Source organism: Pleurodeles waltl, chromosome 10 (assembly GCF_031143425.1).
Source record: "Pleurodeles waltl isolate 20211129_DDA chromosome 10, aPleWal1.hap1.20221129, whole genome shotgun sequence".
Classification (NCBI taxonomy): Eukaryota; Metazoa; Chordata; class Amphibia; order Caudata; family Salamandridae; genus Pleurodeles; species Pleurodeles waltl.
This window is the reverse complement of record NC_090449.1, coordinates 177,588,339-177,612,814: the sequence shown is the minus strand read 5'-3', so window position 1 is coordinate 177,612,814 and position 24,476 is coordinate 177,588,339. Positions and strand designations below refer to the sequence as shown.

Here is a 24,476-nt window from a genome sequence, read left to right as displayed (position 1 = left end):
CGCTGACATCTCTTTGGACCCTGCGGACAAAGCAATCTGCCAGTACGCAGACGTTAAATCAAACGAACCGAGGAACATGGCAGTTCCTAGCCGATCTATGAGCTCATCAGCTCTGGGGAAGGGGTGCGCGTCTGTCTTAATCATGGCTTTGAGCCCACAGTAGTCTACAGAGAACCTAAGTTCAGGGGTGGCACCGGAGGCAACAGCCTTTGGGACCAAGGCCACTGGGCTGGCCCAAACTTTATCACCCTTAATGCTAGCATCTTGGAGACCTCTTTCCTGACGCTGGCTGTGACCTTGTCAGCCACCTTGTAAATTTTATGTTTCATAGGTGGACTGTCCCCATTGTCCACATCGTGGGTGCACTAATGGGTGACTCCTGAAGTCAAGGAAAACAGAGAGACAAACTGCCCCAGCAACTGGCGACAGTCCCTCTGCTGATCCAGGGCCAGTGTTGTGGAACAGTTCACACCCTCCATAGACCCATTATGCTCTTTGGCAGACAGGAGGTCAGGAAGCGGTTCACTTTCCTCCTCCATCCCATCCTCTGTTGCCAAGAGCATGGTCAGTTCAGGCCTCTCAAAATGTGGTTTGAGGCGGTTCCCATGTAGGATGCTCAAAGGGTTCCTTGGGGTCTGCATGTTCACCAGGTAGGTGACATTACTCTTGAGCTCCACCACCTCAAAAGGCCCAGTCCACTTGTCCTGTACAGCGCGAGGCTCCAGGCGGCCATGGCTCACACTTTCTGGCCAGGCTGAAACACAACCAGAGTAGCATTCTGGTCATACCATTGCTTCATGTCATCCTGGCTTGCTTCTGGATTTGCCAGAGCAAGTATCCTGAAGCGCGAGGTCTAGTTTCTGAAGGCCAGCATGCAGCTAAATACATCCTGGGGGTGCGGGGGTCTACTGGGAGCTTTCTCCCAGCATTCCTTCACTGGGCTAAGAGGTCCTCTTAACAGGGTGCCCGTATGGTAGCTCAAAGGGGCTAAAGCAAAGTCCCTTCTGTGGCACCTCCCTGTATGAAAAGAGCAGGCATGGCAAAAGAACTTCCCACTTATGCCTCATGGAGTCTGACAGACACATAATCATGCCTTTCAGGGTATGGTTGAACCTTTCAACCAACCCATTTGCTTGGGGGTGGTAAGGAGTGGTGAGAACTTGTAAGTCACCCCACACTCCTTCTACAGAGATTTCATATATGTTGATATGAAGTTGGTACCCGGGTCGGCTATCCCCTCGTTGGGGCCCCCCACGGGCGCAGTCACTGGCCTCAGAGGGATAGCATTGGGATACCAGTTGGCATGGTCCACCAAGACCAGGATGTACCTGCTATCCATGGCTTTCATGGGGCCCAGAGGCCCCATAATGTCAAGACTCACCTGTTCAAAAAGCATGCTCAGAGCGTGGAATGGTTGGAGAGGAGCCTTGCATCTCCCCCCACTCTTGCCACTTGCCTGGCAAGACCTACAATGTGCATCAGAGTGCCTTTGCAGTAGGGCCAGTAAAAGTGGATGACAATCCTCGCAATTGTTTTGTCCTGCCCGAAATGTCCTGTCAAAGGCACATCAAAAGCCCGACCCAGTAGGAAGGTTCTGAAGCACTCTGGTACCACCAGCACTCGGGCTGCCTTAGGCTCAGTGACCCTCAGCTCATTATACAGGAGACCACGCTCACAGTAGATCCAATGTGATCCAGACTCCTTGCCAGCCATCTGGTCTGCAGTCTCCAGCCGCATGTCTTCTGCACCTCGCAGAACTTCTCCCTGGTGGGACCCCCTTATTGCTGCCAGTGGGTCAGCTCAGGCACATCCCCCAGTTCGGCCATCTGCTCCATTGTAAGTTCAGCCTCCTGGACTGTGGGAACTTCTGGGTGGCTTTCCCACAGCCCCTGCCCCTCCTATTCCTGGAAGGCACCGGGGACACTCTTTCAGGCTCCAGGTACTCCTGATCACTCTTACTGGCTGTCATATACTGAGCGGTAACGCATGCCCACTGAGGCAGACAAACCATCTCCAAGTGGGACCTGCATTCCACCTCGCGCCAAGGGAAATCCTTAAGGTCCTAGCAGACAATCAACAGGCATGGTTGGACTCACAGCTACCCTCAAGGAATGCAACTCCCCCAGCCCCCCAATTCAAAGGGAACCTGCACCACCTCATACTGGTGCTCAGAGCTGTCCACAGCAACTACCTGGTGAAACATATTGGGTACCACTTGCTCTTCATACACCAGGTGACACCTGGCAGTAGTCACGCTGGCTCCTGTGTCTCTCAGAGCCTTCACCCTCAGTCCATTGATGGCCACAGCCTGCCTGTACCTCTTAGTGTTCTAAGGCACAAGGGTCCTCTGCACCATCTCACTAACCCCTAGCGAGACAAGATTCCTCTCAGTTGTCTCCCACTCTTCTCCTGGAATAAACTCCTCCCCACACACTACACTGGCCAAACCTCGTGACTGTGCACCAGTGGGTGCCTTTGTCCACTTGGGGTCCCCTCTCATGTGACCCCTCCTGATCATATGCATAACGCTTTCAGTGATCCTTCTCTGCAGGCTTCCCCATAGAGATCCAAGGCTTCTTTTCATCTGGGGAGTGGAATCCTTACCCTGGGGACATCGTTGGGGCCTTTCAGAGAACTCCCTGCTTACCCTTGCTCCTCCCACCCCTCCTGATCGGAACCGTGCCCATCCTTGGCAGAGAGTCCCCAGTCTCCTTTGTGGACCTTGGTACTCTCCCAGCGGTCTGCTTCCTGGGCAAGCTTCCTGGAGTCAGTCAGCTTGCCTTCAACCAGATGCTGCCCAGCTTTGGAAAACAAAGACTATAAAAGTGCTCCCATGCAATCAAATTGTACAAACCCTCATAATCGGTTACCGTGCTGCCCTTCACACATCCATCCAGTACTCTGCAAAAATAATTTTACTTCTTGTAGAACCTAAACTTTTCCTTGTTCTGTTCTAGGGTGAGACCATACCTGGTGAATAGGACGCCCTTCATGGTAGAGTAGGTGAGCCCATCGGGATCGCAAAAGGCTGTCAAGGTGTCCCTATCCTCTACCTCAAAGTGCTTCCACAGACCTGCCACTCGGTGTACCTCAAGGACCCTGTTCATGTGGAGAGTTGACTCATATCCCTTAAACCACAAGTAAATTTCATCCTCCCTCTTCTAATCCTTCACTAAACCTTTAGGAATGTGCACCCTCCTCTCAGACTGCACTGGAAGTATGCTGCCACCAGTCATGCTGGGTTCGGCCTGCTTGGCCTTGAGGTCCAGCTCCCTCACACTCAACTTGTGGGCCAAAAGCAATTTCTTTGCCTTCAGAGCAAGGGCCCTTTCCCTCTCCTGTCGCTCCAGGTCAAACTTTTTACTTTCTGCTTCCAACCTGAACTTCTCAAGCCCCAGCACATGCTCTCTGGCCTGTCACCTGTCCTCCGGCCCCTCTGTGGACAAACCTCTAGATGACACACTGCTGTCACTCCTGGAGGATACTCTCCCTGCAGGCAGATCCTGAGCTCCGAAAGTCCCCTTGTTGGTTCTCTACCTCCAACTCCTCGTTCTCAGCCTCCCCAGCTTCTCTTGCCGTCCACCAAGCCCTTCTCGCCTTTTGCAGCTCGTCTTTCCTAGAGGAACTCTCCACTGGGCAATTAAGATGCTTGCAGAACTGTTTCAGTTGAGGCACTGTGTAGGGTTTCAACTTCTCAGTCTCAAACACACCCTCTGCAACTTCACTTGCTGATTCACCAGACAGAGACATGATTTATGGATAACCCAAGGGTTGTCAAAAAACAGAAAAAAAAACAAAAAAAACAGAAGTATGTGGTTGTGTAATGGTCTGTGCTATGCAGTTGTGTACACGAATCCACAGTAAGGACACTCACTCTGGGGTCAGGATAAGGGAGTCACACTCAGAAGATAATCCCTGCTCACCCCATAGGTAGCTTAGCCGTGCAATCAAGCTTATCTTAGAGGCAATGTGGTAAGCATTTGTACCCACACACAGTAACAGTGAAATCACTACAAATAGACACCACACAGGTTTAGAAAAATATCCAATATTTATCTAAGTAAAACAAGTCTAAAACTACAAACATCCATCATACACAAGCAAAGATATGAATTTTGAAAGATTAAATCCCAATAAAGGCACTTCGAAACACAATAGCTCCCAACAGTCCGACACCACTCGCGAGGGAGGGAGGGTCCTGGTCACGGAGTTACACGGACTCCAGGTACAGTACCTTAGAAACGGGGCAGAGTCAAAGACATGGCAAAGAGTCGCTGAGGTGAGGCGTTGCTGAAGCAGGTGCTGTGTAGGTTCCGTACTGCTATGCAGGAGGTGAGGCATCACTTCCTTACGGCTGTGCAGGGGAGGCGAGAGGTTTGTTCGTTACGGAGACAGCAGAGGTGAGGTGGTGAGGCGTCTATTCCTTATGATCCGGCAAGGTGGATGAGTCCAGCAGATCAAGATGCAATGAGGCGACTTTGCAGTGTCACCGTCACACCACAGCACCATAGGCGTCATGGCGGAGTCAGGTGTCACAGACATCGGTGACACAGCACTTGGGACTCATAATGTTGTGGGACTTCAGAGGTACGGCGGTGGCATTGAGCCTACTGTGGCATTCGTGGTCATCGCACTTCAGTGGAGACCACGGCTTCGGGTGCAGGCAGTGTCACGGAGTTGACCAGTGGCCCCGGTTCTGGAGTCATCCACAGTCGGTGTGCCTGGTTTTTCCTGCTTTTATGCCGACTTCACTTCCAACGGCCCAGGACCTGGAGTGGACACCTCTTGGCAGGTCAGGATCCTCAGCAAGACATCCCAGTGGCTGGCAGGTGATGTCCTTGATGTCCCTAAGACTTCTTAACAGGAGGCAAGCTCAGTCCAAGCCCTTGGAGAAACTTCACAAGTAGGACACACAGCAAAATCCAGTCTTTGTCCTCTCCAAAGCAGATGCAGCAACTGCAGGCCAACTCAGAAAAGCACACACAACAAAGAGGCAGTACTCCTCCTCACAGATCTTCGGCTCTTCTCTTTGGCAGAGTCTCCTCTTGATCCAGAAGTGTTCTAAAAGTCTGGGCTTTTGGGTCCAATACTTATACTCATTTCTGCCTTTGAAGTAGGCAAACTTCGAAGGGAAGTCTTTGTAGTGCACAAGACCCTGCCTTTCCTGCCCTGGTCCCAGACATGCTCTATGGGGTTGGAAACTGTACTGTGTAAGGGCAAGCACAGCCCCTATTCAGGTGCAAGTGTCAACTCCTCCCACCAATCTAGCCCAGGAAGACCCATCAGGATATGCAGGGCACACCTCAGCTCCCTTTGTAAGACTGTCTAGAGTGAATTCACAGCCATCCCAAATGTCATCCTGACCCAAACGTGTATTCCACAGCCAGGTAGAGCCACAGAATGGTTAAACAAGAAAATGCACACTTTCCAAAAGTGGCATTTTCAAACACGCAATTTAAAAACCACCTTCACTAAAAAATGTATTTTCAAATTGTGAGTTTAGAGACTCCAAACGCCAGCTCTCCATCTGCTCCCAATGGGAAATGACACTTAAAATATATTTCAAGGCAATCCCCATGTTAATTTATAGGCGATATAGGTCTTGCAATAGTTAAAACTGAATTTGGCGGTATTTCACTATCAGGGCATGTAAAACAGCCTTGTAAATGTCTTACCTTTTGAATACACTGCATCCTGCCCATGGGGCTAAACTGGGCCTACCATAGTGGTGCCTTACACGTACTAAAAGGGAAGGTTTGGGCATGGCAAGTGGGTGCACTTGCCAGGTCGACATGGCAGCTTAACACTGCAAGCACAGACACTGCAATGGCAGGTCTGAGACATGTTTACAGGGCTACTCATGTGGATGTGGCACAATCAGTGCTGCAGACCTACTAGTAGCATTTGGTTTACAGGCCCTGGGAACATGTTACACTAGAATAGGGACTTATAAGTAAATCAAATATTCCAATCAAGGATAACCAATCATAATTAAAATTTACACAGGGAGCCCTTGCAATTTAGCACTGATCAGCAGTGGTATAGTCCCCAATGAGTAACAAAAACCAGCAAAAACTAAATCCAGCACACAGTCAAAAATACAAGAGGCAGAGGCAAAAAGACAGGTGGACACCAAGCCGAGGATTCCAGATCTAACACATGTCCCCCCCAGCTGAGAGTGGGTAGAACTACCCAACTGCAGGAGAGTTCTCATCACTAAGGCGGAAGAATCTGGACAGACCATCAGCATTGGTGTGTTCTGGACCGGGGAGTTGTTCCACCATAAAATCCATTCCTTGTAGAGAGATGGGCAACCTCAACAGTTTATGCAGACCCCTCATCTGCATAAACCATCTGAGGGGGCGTATGGTCTGTCTAAACCTGGAAGTGAGTCCCGAACAAGTACGGTCTTAGCTTCTTCAGCACCTAGACCACAGCAAAAGCATAAGTGATGCAACAGATAAAGTCATAAGCTGCGCATGAAGGAGGCACAAGTTGCTGTTAGTTAAGTTAATTTCATAAGAGATCTTATCTCACTTCAACAACTAAATATGATGTCAATGTTGGGATCCTACACACAAGTGGATCGTGGAGAAATGGCAGAATCTGCTGAATCTGTCTTACAAATGTACTCTGCTGTAGTGGTAAATTAATGTTTGAAAATAAACACACAAAAAAATGTTTTAAAACAAAGTTAAAATCAAGCCTAAGGTAAATGATGCACAAGAATGCCACAGACTCCCCTATTGCATCTGGATGATGCCAGAAACTGGACTTGAGTGTATCATAGCCATGAAGCTAACTGTTCGACAGGAGAGTTTTTGTCTGTATTCATGGAGGCAACTAAGCTATTCCAAGGCCCATGGCAACCACCAGTTGTGAACGGGAAAATAGGGAAATAGGGATTGGTGACAGGTCAGTCCGGAATACCACTGTATTGCTCAGATGGATTAGAAACCAAATGTATTTTATTAATCTCTGAAATATATTTTTATTCAAATGTATAAGTACTGGGTAATATTTAAACCTCACTGTAGTGAGAAGTCCAGCTGCCTGAATAATAATGCATATCTGCAACAAAAAAAAAGGTTATATGAAAGGCAGATGGAATAGGAAATATTAAACAGAATTTACATCCTGAGGAAAACAGTTGGACACAAAGTTTCAGAATTTTCATCCTGGGAAATAAAATGAACTGAGTGGTTCTGGTCATTATTGGGGGATAAGGGGAGAACCTTCCATTGCAATAAAAAAAACAGTGGTGAAATAAGACAAGAAGGGTGATTCTCGGTACTGAGAGACTTTGAAAGCAACAAAATAAAATAGAGAGAGGGTCAATTTTCCATTTGCAAGATTACACAAATACAGGACCACTGCTGGAATTTTAGGTAACTTTGAACAAATTTAGCACCAGGAGTGGTAGCTTTCAGTGGGTTGTTATTGATCCCTAGAACATTTAAAAACAGCAGCAACCAGCATCTCCATTTTGAGAAACTCGAGGTGAGATCCACAGATAAATGCTAAGGCATGCTGCAATGCCAATTACAACCTGTTTTCTGTTTTAATCCATTATATCTACTCTGAGATTACTATTAAATATGAACTTTAATACACAGAACATCATCATATATACAATAGTAAAGCAGTAAATACCAGCTTGTTTCTTTCCATCATGGGAGAAGGCTGTGGAGTTCCTGAAATTGGAGTAGTACTTGGAGTCTTCATTTCATGCATCATACCAACAACTGTGTCTGGTACTTTCGTAACATCACTACATGTGTCCTGCCACTGGGACAGCTTGTCATTAAGCAACTCTGCAGCCTGAAACATAGTATTTTGAACAATGTTTAAAACACTAAAATGTAAGACTTGTCACACAGCCACAGATGTTCACAGAAAAAAAGTTCTATTTTTTTCATATTAGCAGCTGAATTAAATTGCATATTTTGTTTTGTGTTTTACAGACTTTTCATTGCTTCTCGTGTACCATTTCAAATTGACCTAAAGCAAATGTGAACTTACAGACATTTCAAATGGTAAAGAAGGGTGACATTTAAATTAGCCCAATTTTATAAATACCAATGAACCATGCCATCACTCCCAAGTGACAGATTTGCAAGGAACATATACTTTCAATAACTTGTAAAAGCACACCTTGGGCAACAAATTTCTACCCCCATCTACTGTAACAGACACTGAATTTTAGCATTTCACAAACACAACTGTATGCCACAAGATCAATTACGAAAGTGGCTCCATTAATGGCCATAGGAACTAAAGGGTCAGATGATGAATGTACAATAAGAGCCATTAGAGGAAGAAAATGAGAAAGAAAGCATCATTTCGAACACGTGTTGTGAATATTCAACCCATAAGCAACAACCAATGCCATAATGAGGCTTTGCCACGATAAAGTAAAATCTTGGCAATAATATAAAATATATAAGTGACCTAAATTAATCATACATTATCATAAAAATTAAGGAAACATTAAAATATTAGTACTCTTTGCATCCGAATTGGTTGGGTATGATTGAGAAAAAAATATTGCATTACATTTATTATATTTGTTGACAACACCATTTCAATACCCAGAATAATCTTTTGGAAAAAACGGACTGCTTATCAACATTGACTTGGAATAACAACATAATGTCTAGAATAGCTATTTAACATTTTAAAACTTTAAAGAAGATGTAGGTTTAACAGATTTCATTATGTACCACACTAGCTGTTAGGTTTGTTATCTCAATCCCGGTTTTAGATTGAGGACTAGCCAATGGGACATGGGGATAATCAGGCCAAGCTTCTGGTATGTAGTGACACCAACCCTCAGAGCAGACTAGAAATTGGTTAAAGGCAAGAGGCTCACCTCTCATTGTGAAAACATAGATTTACATGCCTACCTCTCCACAATAAACCATGCTATATTATTACTGGCCCGGTTGACCTGGCTCATCCTAGTCATTTCAAACCCAGAGTTTTATTTGATAATAATCTCCCACTACCTACAAAGACAATGTCTACCATTGGCAAAAATGATCAACCATCTATATTTTGCCAGAAACCATAAGCCTACTCCTCCTTCTGTCCTAGATAGGTTAGTGAAATATAGCCAGGAGCATGCTTCACAGGAGGTTTGTTAGAAAGGTACACACCTCAAAGTGCCTTACATCTCTCACCATCTCAATATACTCCCCCCTGAAAAAAATGCGAGGACATTCCAGAAAGAATGCAGCTCCATTACAAAGAAACATTTGCTTGAGTCTGTAGCCATTTCTAAAGTTGTTGCTGGCGTGAACCTCACAACATCTTCAATAGGAGAGATATGCTACAGACAAAGATGCTGTCGCTGTGGAGTGGGGTGGGTGTAAGCGACTTGAGCCGTATGCAGGAAGCGAGGAAGCAGGAAAAGAAGTGGAGTCGTATTATGCAGAACCAGCGTATAACAATTATAAACAAACACCAAGCATGCCCAGGGACCCTGATATACTTGCTTGCAGAGAAACATACAGTTTTTTTGGAAAGTGTAGAAAACAGTTGGGGAAAGACAAGCGTGATTAGGCATTCAGAAAGAATTAGAATAAATTTGGTAAGCAGGCATATCCTGCAGGGAGAAGGAAAGAAACACCCAATGTTGACTAAGATTTGTTCATATAGAACACTCTAGTAGCAACCTCTATAGATGCCATTTTGATGGTCATAAACAGATCACAATATACTCAGATCATAAGATAAGGGAAACAGCAGTGGTTGTGGCCTTTGTAAAGAAGGACTTTCAATACAACATTGACTGAAGCAATATCTAAATCCGAATTCTATGACTGAAGCAGTCAGATAGTGGAGGGAGGCTGGGTTATAAAACCTGGCAGTTAATGTTTATCCGCGGAAAAAGATCCACCTTAAAATGGAAAAGCAGATTAACTGATTGGTACCACAGGTCTGTGTACCAGAACTATCCTGCCCATGTCAGGGTAATCAGGATGAGATGACAGGGCTTTCATGTGGCTTTCTGCAGAATACTCAAAACCACTCGTAGCAGTGGAAAAATGTAGGCTAACATCCCTGACCAAAGCATCAAAAGTGCTTCCATTTGGGTTCCTGGACACCACCATCTGCTGCGAAGATGGGAAATTTGTGTCACTGTTGTTGCAAAAATTCTAAATTTGGAGGTCACCATTTCTGAAACACTGTAGTTGACTGACTTATCTCCTACTCGTGCCAGTCTGTATCAGTCCTGCTTAAAGCATCAAGCTCACCCATTGGGTAGTCCTGGTACAAATTCCACATTCCCATTGTGCAATACCCAGTTGTACTCTTGGGTACTGTCCCCATAAATACTTCTTGTTTTGGAGCACACGACTGGAATGTTCTTAACACCATTCTTATTGCCCACAGTTTAAATATACTTATAAAGAGACTGTTATTGTTAGTTCCAAAGTGCAGTTGTTATCAGCTCCTGAAGATAAGCACTCTACCTTGTCCCCTACCCCAAGCATCCATGTGCACTTAAATAAAGCTGTGGGCTTTGAAAATGTAGATCCTGTCCAGCAAATAAATGGTTTTCCAATATTCACCATGAAAATGCTTTCTTTATGACTGGAGTTATTAATACAGATCAGCCCCAATGACTGTTGACCTGTTGTTACTGAAGGTCTAACTGATCTTGTAGGGGTGTACCCCACAACAACAGTAAGGCATCAGGGGAAAGCACAACATCAATCCCAGCCTCACTTTGTAATTGTGAGCTGTGATGAGGTTTCTTAAATGAATGTCTTGGGCCAAGGTCAAAGTCTTTCACCATGCTCTTGTGAAGGAAACCCTGTCAGCTTGTCCTAACATGTAAGAAGTTGGGTTATTAATTGATGGACATGAAAACCCTTCTTAAGTAACAACCACAACCATTTTCAGGGTGAACCACAAAAGTCACTAAATTAACCTATGCTTAACCCTCTGTTAACGTGGCACAAAACAGGTACGCTTAACTTAGAGGAAATGAGTAAAGTATTTATGCAGCAAACACACAGTAATAAAGTGAAAACACAACAAAAGAAAAATCTCAAACCAATTTAGAAAAATAGAATACATTTTGATAAATAAAATTATAGCTAAACAAATTAAATCCAATCAGCTGAACTAGTTATATATTTTAAAACATTTTAAGTGATAAATAGTCCCTAAAAGATCAAAGCACCAACCAAGATTATCTGGTCGCGCGAGACCAGGGCAAAGTCAAAAGTTAAGGTTGCGTGCAATGGAGTGTGGTCTGGATACACAAGGTGGAATTGGCCCAGTCTTGGCTTACCTTAAGACTAAGAAGACATTTTGAAGAAAAGTCCATGAAAAGGTAGAGTTCAGAGGGGCAAGGCAGAAGGCTGTGGCCAAGGAGGAGTTGTTTCCGGTGAGGACAAAGTCTTGGAGACCCCGCTGATGATGGCGAAGAAAGCTCAGAGAGAGAGAGAAGCTAGATTCTCAGGCCAAGGAGGTCGGCACCGATGGGCAGCCTGTTGCCAGCAAAGATTTTTTCTTTGGGACTTATACAAGTTTTTGGAAATTGAAAAACTCCGCAAGACGAATCTACAAGGTATGGCAGAGAAGGGCTCCACAAGGCCAGATACCGTCACTGAGAGGTCCCACTGAACAGTATTTGCTGTTTTGGAGAAGAACGTAGAAATAGCTACCGTAAAGTCAGGTCAACCACGAAGCAAAATTGGGCAGATCGGTTAGCAGGTAGGTCCCAATCTCCTGTCAACTCTTTTCAAACTTTTTGGTGAAATTTTTTCCTAGTTTCAACTTTTAGGGTTATTCAGAAACAGCACCTACAACACCACTTCCAAATGTCCAGGACTGTAGGGACACCACTTTGGGCATCAAGACTCACTCCACCACAAGCCGGTGCAGGGTTCAAAGTCTCTGGAGGCAACTATCCCTTGGAGTCACTTTGGTAGCCCAGGGTTCAAACAGCAAGGCAGGCCCCAGGCAGAAGAGCAGTCCTATGTAGAGCAGGCCAAGCATCAAGCAGTAGGGCTGTCCTCCGGTAGCAACAGGGCAGGGCAGGCCAGGCCTCTGAGGTACAAAGCTGGCGCAAGCAGCAAGGCAGTCCTCTGGGGATCCAGATAGTCTTTCTGAGGTGCCCCACAGGTCTAGGAGTGAACGGAAGAGTGACAGTGATATGTATACATGGTGCCAGCCTTTGAAGTGGGGGAAACATCTAAGATACCCCAACATCTGGTTCTGGAAAGTTCCTTCCTTCCCCTGCCAAGACTTCAAGAAGTCTAGAGTTACAAAAGACTAGGGTTTCTTTCTGTATGGTGGAGGCAGGAAAGAAAATAAGTTACTTACCTGTATGGGTATCTTTCACAGATTCACATACTTGAATCATTCCCTGTCGAAGTGGGAGTCCCACTGTACCATAATAAAGTAGTATGTATCATTAGCATCGGCCATATGGCAATGAACAATCACTTTAATAGCCTATGTCCTTTGGAAAAAAAAAAAAACAAGCTTCAGCTAATCAAGCAATAGTACCGTTCAGAACACTCCCAAGAGAGGCGGAGTGCCTCAGATTTGCAAAGCACATGTGAGAAATAAATCCCAAACTATAATGGGAGCCTCTCATGGGAAGAGAGTGGGTTGCATGTGAATCTATGAAAAATACCAATGCTTGAGAAGAAAATAAGTTACTTACCTGTAACTATACTTCTCCAGTATTAGAATCTTTGATAGATTCACATGCTTGAATCCTTCCCCGTCGTCGAGATCATCAAAACAGCAATATAGAAGCTACTGCAATGAAAAAAGGCCCAAAGGCTTTCACTTTAGCAGCCTATCTTTATCTCTATGAGTAAAAAGAACCAAAGAAAGCCCCAGCCAATCAGGCTTCCCCTCCCTCTAGAACTCTCCTGAGAGAAGCTCCATTCCCTCAGATTTTCCCAAGTACGAGTACCAGAGTATCTGAAGAAAACAGGTAACGGTGAGCTTCCCAGGGGAGGAGGAAGGGTCGCATGTAAATCTATGAAAGATTCCAATACTGAAGAACTACAGTTACAGGTAAATAACTAATTTTCTTACTCCAGTATTGGAACTTTCATAGATTCACATGCTTGAATCAGAATAGCAAGCAGTAATGGAACACATGGTATAATATATATATATATATATATATATACATATATATAGAGAGAGAGAGAGAGAGAGACATGGAACATCAATATATAACCAGAATCACTGGAGAAAAAAGATCATGCAGGAAAGATACAATATTAGATAAGCAATAAATATGATAAAAGAACGTCACCTTGACCAGTAAAATAAGAAATCACAACCTTAAAGGAAGAAGCAATTCTATACAATGTGCGCAAAGTAAACTGGGCTGGTGGGAAAAAGGAATAAAGGAATACAACAGCTCACCGTTACTGGAATAGATGTCATAAAACCACTTGTCCTACCGCCACATCACACTGCTGAGTTTCTTTTAAACAGTAATGTTTCGCAAAAGTGGCTGCCCTACAGATGTCCTGGATGGGCACTCCTGCAAAAAGTGCCATGGATGCAGCCATTTTCCTAGTTGAATGTGCATGCACTGGATTCTGTAAGGGTTTTCCTGCAGCTGTATGACAATAGTTAATCGCAGAGGCTATCCACCTTGCAATCCCCTGCTTGGACAATGCTCGGCATCTACGAGGAGCACTACATGCCACAAAAAGCTGGTTTGATTGTCTAAATTGCTTAGTTCTATCGAGATAAAACTTCAGGCACCTCTGAACGTCCAATGAATGCAGAGCTTCCTCTGCTGGCGTCAATGGATTTGGAAAGTATGACTTCACTACCATTGGCTGGTTTATATGAAAATCCGACAGGACTTTAGGTATACATTTTGGGTTTGTTCGTAAAATTACCTTGTCTCTCTTGAACTGCAAAAAAAGGGTCTTGGATAGTGAATGCTTGAATCTCGCTCACTCTTCTGGCTGAGGTAAGAGCGGGAAGGAGAGAGAACTTCCAGGATAGAAACCTCAAATCCGCCTTGTGAATTGGCTCAAACGGTGGTTTCATTAATTGAGACAAGACCAAATTAAGCTGCCACGATGGAGGAGGAGGCTGGAGGGAAAGACCTGAACAGTCCCTTAAGAAATAGCTTTATGACCCTTGCGGACCACAAAGTAGGTACGTTATCTGCACGTCTATAGCGGGACATCGCTGCTAAGTGGACCTTAAGCGAGGAAATAGCCAATCCTGATCTGGCCTGAAGGAGAAGATAAGGCAGTATTTGCTGTGGCGATTAATAAAAAGGATGCACCTGAGCTTGTGTACACCATGAGCAAAACCTCCTCCACTTCAGACGATCACATCTGCTGGTACTCTCAGCTGCAGCCCTGGCGAGGATGGCTCTAAAATCCGAAGGTATATCTAGATGCGCAAACTCATGGTGTTCAGGAGCCAGGCTGTTAAGTGAAGTGAAGCCAGATCCGGGTTGAGAACTTGGCCCTCGCTCATTGTTAGCAGGGAAGGCATCACTGGCAGAGGGATGCTGTGGTTCTGTGAGAGGAGGAGCAGCTCTGTATACCAAAACTGGCAAGACCATGCCGGAGCAATCAGAAGGAGCATGCAACGTTCGATCTTAATCTTCACCAGAACCCTCGGTATTAGGGGAATGGGAGGAAAAGCGTAAGCATAAATTCCTGACCATGCGATGGAAAACGCATTCCCCCAAGAGCCCGGATGGTGATCCTGACTTGCGAACAATCGGCATTTTCGCATTCTGCAGGGTGGCGAAGAGATCCAGGTTTGGTTTTCCCCGTAGGGAGAAGACTTGATTCAACACTCCTTGATCCAGCTCCCATTCGTGGTTGGATGATCAAGGCCTGCTCAGAGAATCCGCTATGATGTTCTGTACGCCTGGGACATGTTCCGCTCGAAGGTTTATCTGGTGGCTGATAGACCATTCCCAAATGCGCTGAGATTCTTTCAATAAGAGCAGAGACCTAGTTCCTCCCTGCTTGTTGATATAATGCATTGTTGTAGTGTTGTCCGTCTGAATGAGTACTGATGAACCTTTTATTTTTTAAATAAAAGCACAAAGAGCTAATCGAATAGCTTTCCATTCTAGGTAATTGATGTGAAAGACCTTCTGATGTGGTTTCCATTTGCCCAGACTCGTAGGTGCTGGAGGAAGGCACCCCAACCCCCGAGTGAAGCGTCTGTAGTTATCACCCATGGAGCTTGTTGGGGTAGAAAAGAAAGTCTCTTCGATAAGTGAGACTCCTGAGTCCACCAAGCTAGAGGTGATATCATGGGCTTCGTTATTCTGATGACATCGTCGAAAGACCCCCCTGGATTGCGTCCACTGAAGATCTAGCTGGTCCTGTAGGGACCTCATTCTGAGACGACAGAAAGGTACCATTGGAATGCAGGAGGACATCATCCCTAATAGGGACTTGAAGAGGCGAACTGAAACATACTTTCTTTTTTGTAAGCGCCTCGCGAGGGTTATGAGATTTCTCCGTCTGTCCGTCTCCGGCTGGAAGGCTGACTTTTTGCGGACAGCTCGATGCAAGCGCATGTGGACTTCCGTGCCCGAGACCTGGACCTGGCCTTGACCAGCCAATCGTCCAGATACGGGAAGACTTGATGGTTTTGCCATTTGAGGAAAGCGGCTACTGGAGCCAAGCACTTGGTAAAGATTCTGGGGACCGATTTCAGACTGAAGGGTAACACTTTAAACTGGAAATGGTCTCTGGCTACTACAAATCTGAGGTATTTCCTGTGGAAAGGGTGTATAGGGATATGGAAATATGCATCCTGCAAATCGAGGGTGAACATGTAATCTCCCGGGTTGAGAAGGGATAGGATGTCTGTGAGGATGATCATACGGAATGATTGTTTTTTTAGATAAGTAGTGAGATCACTGAGGTCTAGGATTGGGCACAAACTCTTCCGCTTCTTTCGAACCAGGAAGAATCTAAAGTAGTATCCCTTTCTTTTGTCCTGATGTGGAACTCTCTCTATAGCTGCCTTGAGGAGCATTGATTCGACTTCTTGTTTGAGTAAGTGCAAGTGCTTTAGCCTTCGAGGGAGGGGAGGTCTTGAGGGAGGATGCTGTAAGAATTCCAAAGTATGGCCAAATTGAATGGGATTTAAGACCCATTGGTCAGATGTTATCGTTTGCCAATTGTGAAAGTAAAGAGAAATCCTTCTCCCTAGTTTTGTATCCAAGGGAAGGTTCACAGCCGGAGACGCCAGAAAGTCATTGTCTGCATCCTATGACCTCGCTTGCCTTCCAGCTTTTCCTCTCTGTGAAGGTCTCGAATAAGCCGCCTGCGGAGGCAGACTCTGCTGGAACTGGGGACAAAAGGACTGAGAAGCCGCAGAGACAGAGGGATAACTATATTGTTGAAATCCTCCTCTATATGACAAATACCCCCGACCTCCAGCTCCCCGAAAGGGCTGTCTTTTAAACTGCAGCGTGCCAAGGGACCAGGCTGTATCAGTATCCGTTTTTATTGACTATAGTGCATCATCAATGTGCTTCCCGAAAGGGGCTTCACCATCAAAAGGAAGGTCCAGAATTTTGTTTTGAACCTCAGGTCAAAACGAAGTCGCTCAGAGCCAACCCTGCCTTCTTAGAACCGCGGCTCCTGCCATCTGTCAGAAAGCCATTGTGGCGATATCCATTGCACAGTCTATAACTTCAGCAGAAGACCTCTCACCCTCTTGCAAGACTTTCTTGGCTTCCAATTTAGAGTCCTCTGGCAGCTGATCCAGATAGGGAGCAATGTCCACCCATAGCTGTCTATCATATATGCCTGTGATAGCCAAAGAATTAGAAGCTCTTATCATAAGGGAAGCCATCAAAGAAAATCCCTTGCCTATATTATCAAGCCATCTACCCTCCTTGTCCAATGGAGAAGAGATTGGCGTTGAAGGGTTTCTGGATCTACGCTGTGCCTCTTGGGCAATGACCGAGTCTGGTTTGGGATGGCCCGTGAGGCAGGCCCGAGAGTCTTCCGGGGCCGTATATTTCTTGTCAAGGTGAGGCAGAACCGGGGTGACTGTCGACGGGTTCTTCATTACCTTGATGCCCTCATCCCAAATATAGTCCACTTATTGGCATAGACTTCACACTTTTTTGAAATTGCTCTTTGAAATCATACAAGAAGCAGTCCATCTGCTTCGTTGGCATGGGCAGCTCAAATCCCTTTCCAGCTCTTTCCAACAAGTTGTGAAAACCCCTGATGTCACCAGGAGAGAAATCCACTGAAACCGGGGAGGGTGAGGATGGGGTAGGAATCTGATAATCATCCCACTCTGTTATGGCACCCTGCAATTTTCCCTCTTCTCTGTCATCATCAGATGAAGACAGATCCTGTGTTGGGATTGAAACTGGCGTCTGTGGTGATACATGCAATGGCTGGACCCCCGGATGAACCAGAGTAGAAGGAAGAGGCACGTTTGGTGTCACAGAAGGTTGCTGTTCTTCCGAGCCAGCTGGCGGAAACCGCCTTCTATAGTCATCAAACATCAGTTGTAAGTCTGCTATGAGCGATCCCGGCAAAGAAACCATCTGTGACTAATAGGGATACTGCTGTGGTTGGGAATAAATTGAGTGCGGATCATGCTGTATGTCCTCCTCTAGATCCTGGCACTCCACATGCAATTCTGATGGGCTATGAGCAATCCCAAAAGAGCCCTTGTCTTCCGAATCTTCCTGTTCCAAGGGATGTGTAGGTACCAATGCTGATACCCTACTTAGAGACGTAACCAGCGGCGAAAGCAAATCAGACTTCCTATGTCTTTTAACTCTTGTCGCCGGCATCGCCGACCGAGACAGCACTGACGACAGAGAAAGTCTTGTCGACGAGGAAGCCGACGACGGTAGCACCATCGTTGACGGTCTCACCGGCAGCATCGTCAACGGAGGAGAGGTGATGGGTATACTGGTCGTCGCCAAAGTGACCGCAAACGCCGTCGACGAGGACGTCGTCGATATGAGCATCATTGACGAGGAAGCAGCCGTAGAAACAGTAGACGTTGTCATAGTCAACGGTGAAGCTGTAAACACACCTTTCAACACTGCCGTTGACAACGCTGTCGTCGATGGTGTCATCGTCGCAGATTTTCCAGATGGCTTCTTAAAAACATGTTTTACCACAGGAGGTGACGTTGGAGGCTCGGAAAAAGCTCTTTTGCTGCGTTCTGAGGAGACAGAACCTTCCTTAAAGTGTCTTTTAGAAGAAACAGAGCTCCTGTGTGGAGAACTAGAAGGACTGGCAGCTTTAGAAGATGCCTGTTTGGTCTTTTTATTACCTTTTCTACGTGGATCCTCAGAATGGTGAGCTTGAGGAGATCTGCCTCTTTTTTGTAACTTTCTTGATGAGGAGGAGGACAACTCACTGTCAGAACCAGACACTGGGTTTGATCTGGTCAGTAGCCTACCCTTTCTATCTTGAGGGTTTTGTTAGAAAAGGTTCTGCATACCTTGTAGTCTTTGGCTACATGGTCAGGATAGAGGCAGTAAATACAGTCTTTGGGTGGGTCTTCAAAGTGAAGTCTTTTCTTCCCACACGTTTTGCAGGCTCTAAAAAGACTTTTATTTTCCTTATCTGACATGTCGAATCTTGACAAAATACAATTCCTTTAGGCAAAGTAAGATGACGACACCTTACTTGCTGAAGAAATCCACTTTCTTTGAAGAAAAAACAGTAGAGATAGACTTCTCTGGAGATTTGACTGAGCAGAGCTCAAAGGAGACGCCCTATCAAGAAGTGCAGTAGAAACTCTGAGGGAATGGAGCTTCTCCCAGGAGGGTTCTAGAGGGAGGGGAAGCCTGATTGGCTGGGACTTTCTTTGGTCCTTTTTACTCATAGAGATAAAGATAGGCTGATAAAGTGAAAGCCTTTGGGCCTTTTTTCATTGCAGTAGTTTCTATATTGCTGTTTTGATGTACCAGGGGCTCCCATCTCGATGACGGGGAAGGATTCAAGCATGTGGATCTATGAAAGTTCCAATACTGGAGTAACTACAGTTACAGGTAAGTAACTAATTTTCATCTTCAGTATTGGAGCTTTTATCGATTCACATGCTTGAATCAGAAAAGGAGCAGCTACTGTATTTGTATGCTTTACAGTATCAGCATAAATAGCGGATGGTGGGTAGAAATATATATATAACATTCCTATGCAATGCAAAATAAACATATATGCTTATACAAATGTATCCATCTATATTATTATTACATATATATATCTATAGTTATCTGTATATCAAAAACGAAGTTGTCCTCATGTGAAAGCGCACTCCCAACAGGTTATATAAACGGGAAGAAAAAGCAAAGCCAGCAACTCACAGTGAATTCTTTAAGCAGTTTCATTATTCCAGGCCTTAAGTTATAAAATCATCTCTGGACACGTGTTTCAAGGTCAATCCTTTCTTCAGCAGAGAAAAATATAAAAGTGTTTCACCCTCATAGGTGCAGCCAGTGCTGGAGGTGTTCCAGGCATTTCTTTCTTACTGAAAAGACCGGCATGGCTTCAGCTTGTCTAATTACAGGCACCCGATTAGTCTCTTTAAATACTAGTCCGCCTCAGTGGGCCTCTCAAGTGAGCAGTGCATGCTGGTTGTGGTGGTCCTGCAATTTTTTCATTTTGCCCCAAGTGGGTTGCTGGAGCCAAACGAAATAATGAACCAAAGTGCAAAACCTTTGTAGGCGAATCCAAAGTAAAATTGTCAGATTTGCTGTGAATAACCCAACCTGATTGCTCTTATGTGACAATCCATTTTTAGTCACACAGACCTGCTTCGATGTGCAGTGGTGCTGCCTTCCCGGCTGGACAGGCCGGTTAATTATCAAAAACGAAGTTGTCCTCATGTGAAAGCGCACTCCCAACAGGTTATATAAACGGGAAGAAAAAGCAAAGCCAGCAACTCACAGTGAATTCTTTAAGCAGTTTCATTATTCCAGGCCTTAAGTTATAAAATCATCTCTGGACACGTGTTTCAAGGTCAATCCTTTCTTCAGCAGAGAAAAATATAAAAGTGTTTCACCCTCGTAGGTGCAGCCAGTGCTGGAGGTGTTCCAGGCATTTCTTTCTTACTGAAAAGACCGGCATGGCTTCAGCTTGTCTAATTACAGGCACCCGATTAGTCTCTTTAAATACTAGTCCGCCCCAGTGGGCCTCTCAAGTGAGCAGTGCATGCTGGTTGTGGTGGTCCTGCAATTTTTTCATTTTGCCCCAAGTGGGTTGCTGGAGCCAAACGAAATAATGAACCAAAGTGCAAAACCTTTGTAGGCGAATCCAAAGTAAAATTGTCAGATTTGCTGTGAATAACCCAACCTGATTGCTCTTATGTGACAATCCATTTTTAGTCACACAGACCTGCTTCGATGTGCAGTGGTGCTGCCTTCCCGGCTGGACAGGCCGGTTAATTATCAAAAACGAAGTTGTCCTCATGTGAAAGCGCACTCCCAACAGGTTATATAAACGGGAAGAAAAAGCAAAGCCAGCAACTCACAGTGAATTCTTTAAGCAGTTTCATTATTCCAGGCCTTAAGTTATAAAATCATCTCTGGACACGTGTTTCAAGGTCAATCCTTTCTTCAGCAGAGAAAAATATAAAAGTGTTTCACCCTCGTAGGTGCAGCCAGTGCCACTTTGGGTCATTATTTCGTTTGGCTCCAGCAACCCACTTGGGACAAAATGAAATAATTGCAGGACCACCACAACCAGCATGCACTGCTCACCTGAGAGGCCCACTGGGGCGGACTAGTATTTAAAGAGACTAATCAGGTGCCTGTAATTAGACAAGCTGAAGCCATGCCGGTCTTTTCAGTAAGAAAGAGATGCCTGGAACACCTTCAGCACTGGCTGCACCTACGAGGGTGAAACACTTTTATATTTTTCTCTGCTGAAGAAAGGATTGACCTTGAAACACGTGTCCAGAGATGATTTTATAACTTAAGGCCTGGAATAATGAAACTTCTTAAAGAATTCACTGTGAGTTGCTGGCTTTGCTTTTTCTTCCCGTTTATATAACCTGTTGGGAGTGCGCTTTCACATGAGGACAACTTCGTTTTTGATAATTAACCGGCCTGTCCAGCCGGGAAGGCAGCACCACTGCACATCGAAGCAGGTCTGTGTGACTAAAAATGGATTGTCACATAAGAGCAATCAGGTGGGGTTATTCACAGCAAATCTGACAATTTTACTTTGGATTCGCCTACAAAGGTTTTGCACTTTGGGTCATTATTTCGTTTGGCTCCAACAACCCACTTGGGGCAAAATGAAAAAATTGCAGGACCACCACAACCAGCATGCACTGCTCACCTGAGAGGCCCACTGGGGCGGACTAGTATTTAAAGAGACTAATCAGGTGCCTGTAATTAGACAAGCTGAAGCCATGCCGGTCTTTTCAGTAAGAAAGAGATGTCTGGAACACCTCCAGCACTGGCTGCACCTGTCCAGAGATGATTTTATAACTTAAGGCCTGGAATAATGAAACTGCTTAAAGAATTCACTGTGAGTTGCTGGCTTTTCTTTTTCTTCCCGTTTATATAACCTGTTGGGAGTGCGCTTTCACATGAGGACAACTTCGTTTTTGAGCTATATATATATATATATATATATATATATATATATATATATATATATATATATATATATATATATATATATATACACACACACACACACACACACACACACACACACACACACACACACACACACACACACACACACACACACACACACATATATACATACATATAGACACATATATATATTTTCCAATAAACTTTGCATAAATACAGAATCCAAAACATGTAACCCAAAGAGGCTCACATTATAGAAACAAGTGGTGTAATACAGGCTGTCCAACAGCTGCATCACTGTGTTGTGCCGATTCCAGGCAATAATGCTGTGCAAATGTATGCACACTCTTCCAGGTCGCAGTAACTTTCTCCAGAGGCACTCCCGTAAACAAAAGCAGCTGAGGCAGACACTGCCCTAGTTGAATGTACCCTGGTTTTTGTTGTGAGTGGTTTGCCCACCTCCGAGTGGCAAAACTGGAATGCGGTTGAGGTGCATCGATCAATAGTTGCTTTTGTGATTGTAGCACCCTTACGAGTGGGTGAATATGAGATCAACAGCTGGTCAGTTTTTCTCAGTTGTTTAGTGCGATGCAGATAGGACTTTGGTCATCTTTTAATATTTTGCGTATGAAGAGACCTTTCCACTGATAAGGTTGAATTCAGGAAGAAAATCTGTAATATTACAGGGTCATTGAGGTGAAAATAAGAAGGGACCTTAGGAATGGATTTTGGATTGTTCTGAGAGCAACAGAATAGTCCGTGTAGCGCAAGAAGGGCTTTTGAGTTGTGAAAGCCTGCATCTCACTCACCCTTCTGGCCGAAGTGAGTGCTAGCAACAATGAAGCTTTCCCTGTGAGACATTTGAGGTCTGCTCTGTGTATGGGTTTGAATGGACTCTTCATGAGTTGAGAAAGAACTATGTTCAAGCGCCAGTCCAAGGGAGGACCCCTTACTGGTGGAAAAACTTTGAACAATAGTTTTCTGAACTATTTGATGATTCTGTTCAAGCACAAAGAGAATGAACGAGAGAAATGCCTATATCTAGATACTGCAGTAACTGCACCAAACCAGTCTGAGCTAGTGAGAAGAGACAGGGTAGTATCTACTCAGATGTTGCCTGTAGAGGATGCAGATTTAATTTCTGGCACCATAAGACAAACTGTTTCCATTTGGACTTATAAATGTTATCATGGTTTCCGCCCTAGCCTTGGAGAGAATATCCCTCCAATACTGAGTGATTTTTAGATCTTTGAATTCGTGGAATTTAGGAGCCAATGGCATCAGTGGAAAGATGTTGGGTATGGACGAAGGATCTGGCCTTGGCTTATTGTCAAAATTGTTTGGGATGTTTGTAGGTGAATGTGGTTGGATTTTGATAGTAGGAAAAAACGCACGAACCAATGCTTCCTGGGCCACCTGAAAGCAATCAGGAAGAAGCAACACAACTCAGCTTTCAACTTGCTGAGAACTTTTAGTACTAGAGGTATTGGGGAAAAGCGTAAGCATGGATCCCGGACCATCTGATCGAAAAGAGATTACCCCACGATCCTGGATGTGGATGCCAACTTGCATAGAACTGGCATTTGGATTCTCATTTGTTGTAAAAAGATCTAGTGCCAGTTTTCCCAAGAGCGAGAAGGAGTTTGGCCCCGACTGATAAAGCGCCCGTTCGTGGCAGCTGTTCCTTGTTCTGCTTAGCATGTTTGCTAAGAGACTGCTTGTCCCGGGAACGTGTTTGGCCCCAAGAGATATCCTGTGTGTTGTCAACCAGCTCCAGATTTCCTGAACTTTCTTGGATACCACCAGTTAGCTTGTGCCCACTTGCTTGTTTTCGTAGTGCATGCTGGTGGTATTGTACAAATGAACTAACATTGAAGACCCTGTTAAACTTGGCAGGAAAGCTGGGAGGCTGAAATAGAGAACTTTGAGCTACAGGCGATTGATATGTATGCTCTTCTGGAGCTTAGACCACTTACCTTGAATTTGCAGGTTCTGCAGATGACCGCATCACCAAACTAGGGAGGAATACGCAGTTATTACGAAGTTGGTTTTTTGAGGTAAGAAAGTGAGGCCCTCTGATAGGTGGAAATCAGGGACCACCAGGCTAGTGCTTTCATCATACTTTGTGTGATATTTATCTCGTCCTAGAACAACACTTCTGTTTCAGTTCATGGTTTTGTGTCTGTTCCTGTAAGGCTCTCATATTCAGGTGTGCGACAGGGATCAAATTGGTCGCTGATTAGATCATGCCCAGAGGCTAATTGAACAGAAACAGCCTTTTTTCATGGACAGTTTGAGAGCCGGTTCCTTGAGCCTCCGATGTCTATCCTGGGACAGAAAGTGTTTGTCTTGGACAATATCTAGTGTGGCCCCCAGGAACCTTAACTCCTTGGATGGAGAAGTTGATGATTTTTGATAATTTACAGTGAGACCTAGTTTGAGTACAACTTTAGGCGAGCCTCTGTAGCATTGGATGCTTGAAATGCTGTTGGTGCTTTTATCATGTTGGTGCATGAGGTAGGGGAATACCTTATGCCCGTCCCTCCTGAGAGAAACTGCCAACGGGGCTAGACATTAGGTAAAAAAACTGAATACTGATTAGAGGGCAAATGTGAGGGCTTTGAATTTTTAATGAGTGGTGGTAACAGTGAAGTGTAGCTATTTGCAATGTTTGGGATGGACAGGGATGAAGAAGCATGAATCCTGCAAATCCAGATTCGTCATGTGGTCTCTGTGGTTTAGGAGATGCAGGATATCAAGAGCGCAACCATACGAAAGGACTGTGCCTGTAAATACTTCTTTAATTTTAAGAGGTTTAGGATGAGTGCCCATTCTCCTGTTTTTTTGTCTATGAGGAAAAATGAGACCAGAAGCCCATGCCTTACTGAGA

At 44.9% G+C, this 24,476-nt stretch overlaps 1 protein-coding gene across 1 annotated transcript in view; it reads right to left on the bottom strand.

Annotated features, from left to right (window-relative positions):
* Positions 1–24,476, bottom strand: part of BAIAP2L1 (BAR/IMD domain containing adaptor protein 2 like 1) — a 517,223-nt gene that overhangs the window by 182,109 nt on the left and 310,638 nt on the right. The window contains exon 8 of the mRNA XM_069210135.1: positions 7,654–7,821. Within this exon, the coding sequence (XP_069066236.1) occupies positions 7,654–7,821 (168 nt within the window). The remainder of the gene's footprint in view (positions 1–7,653; positions 7,822–24,476) is intronic.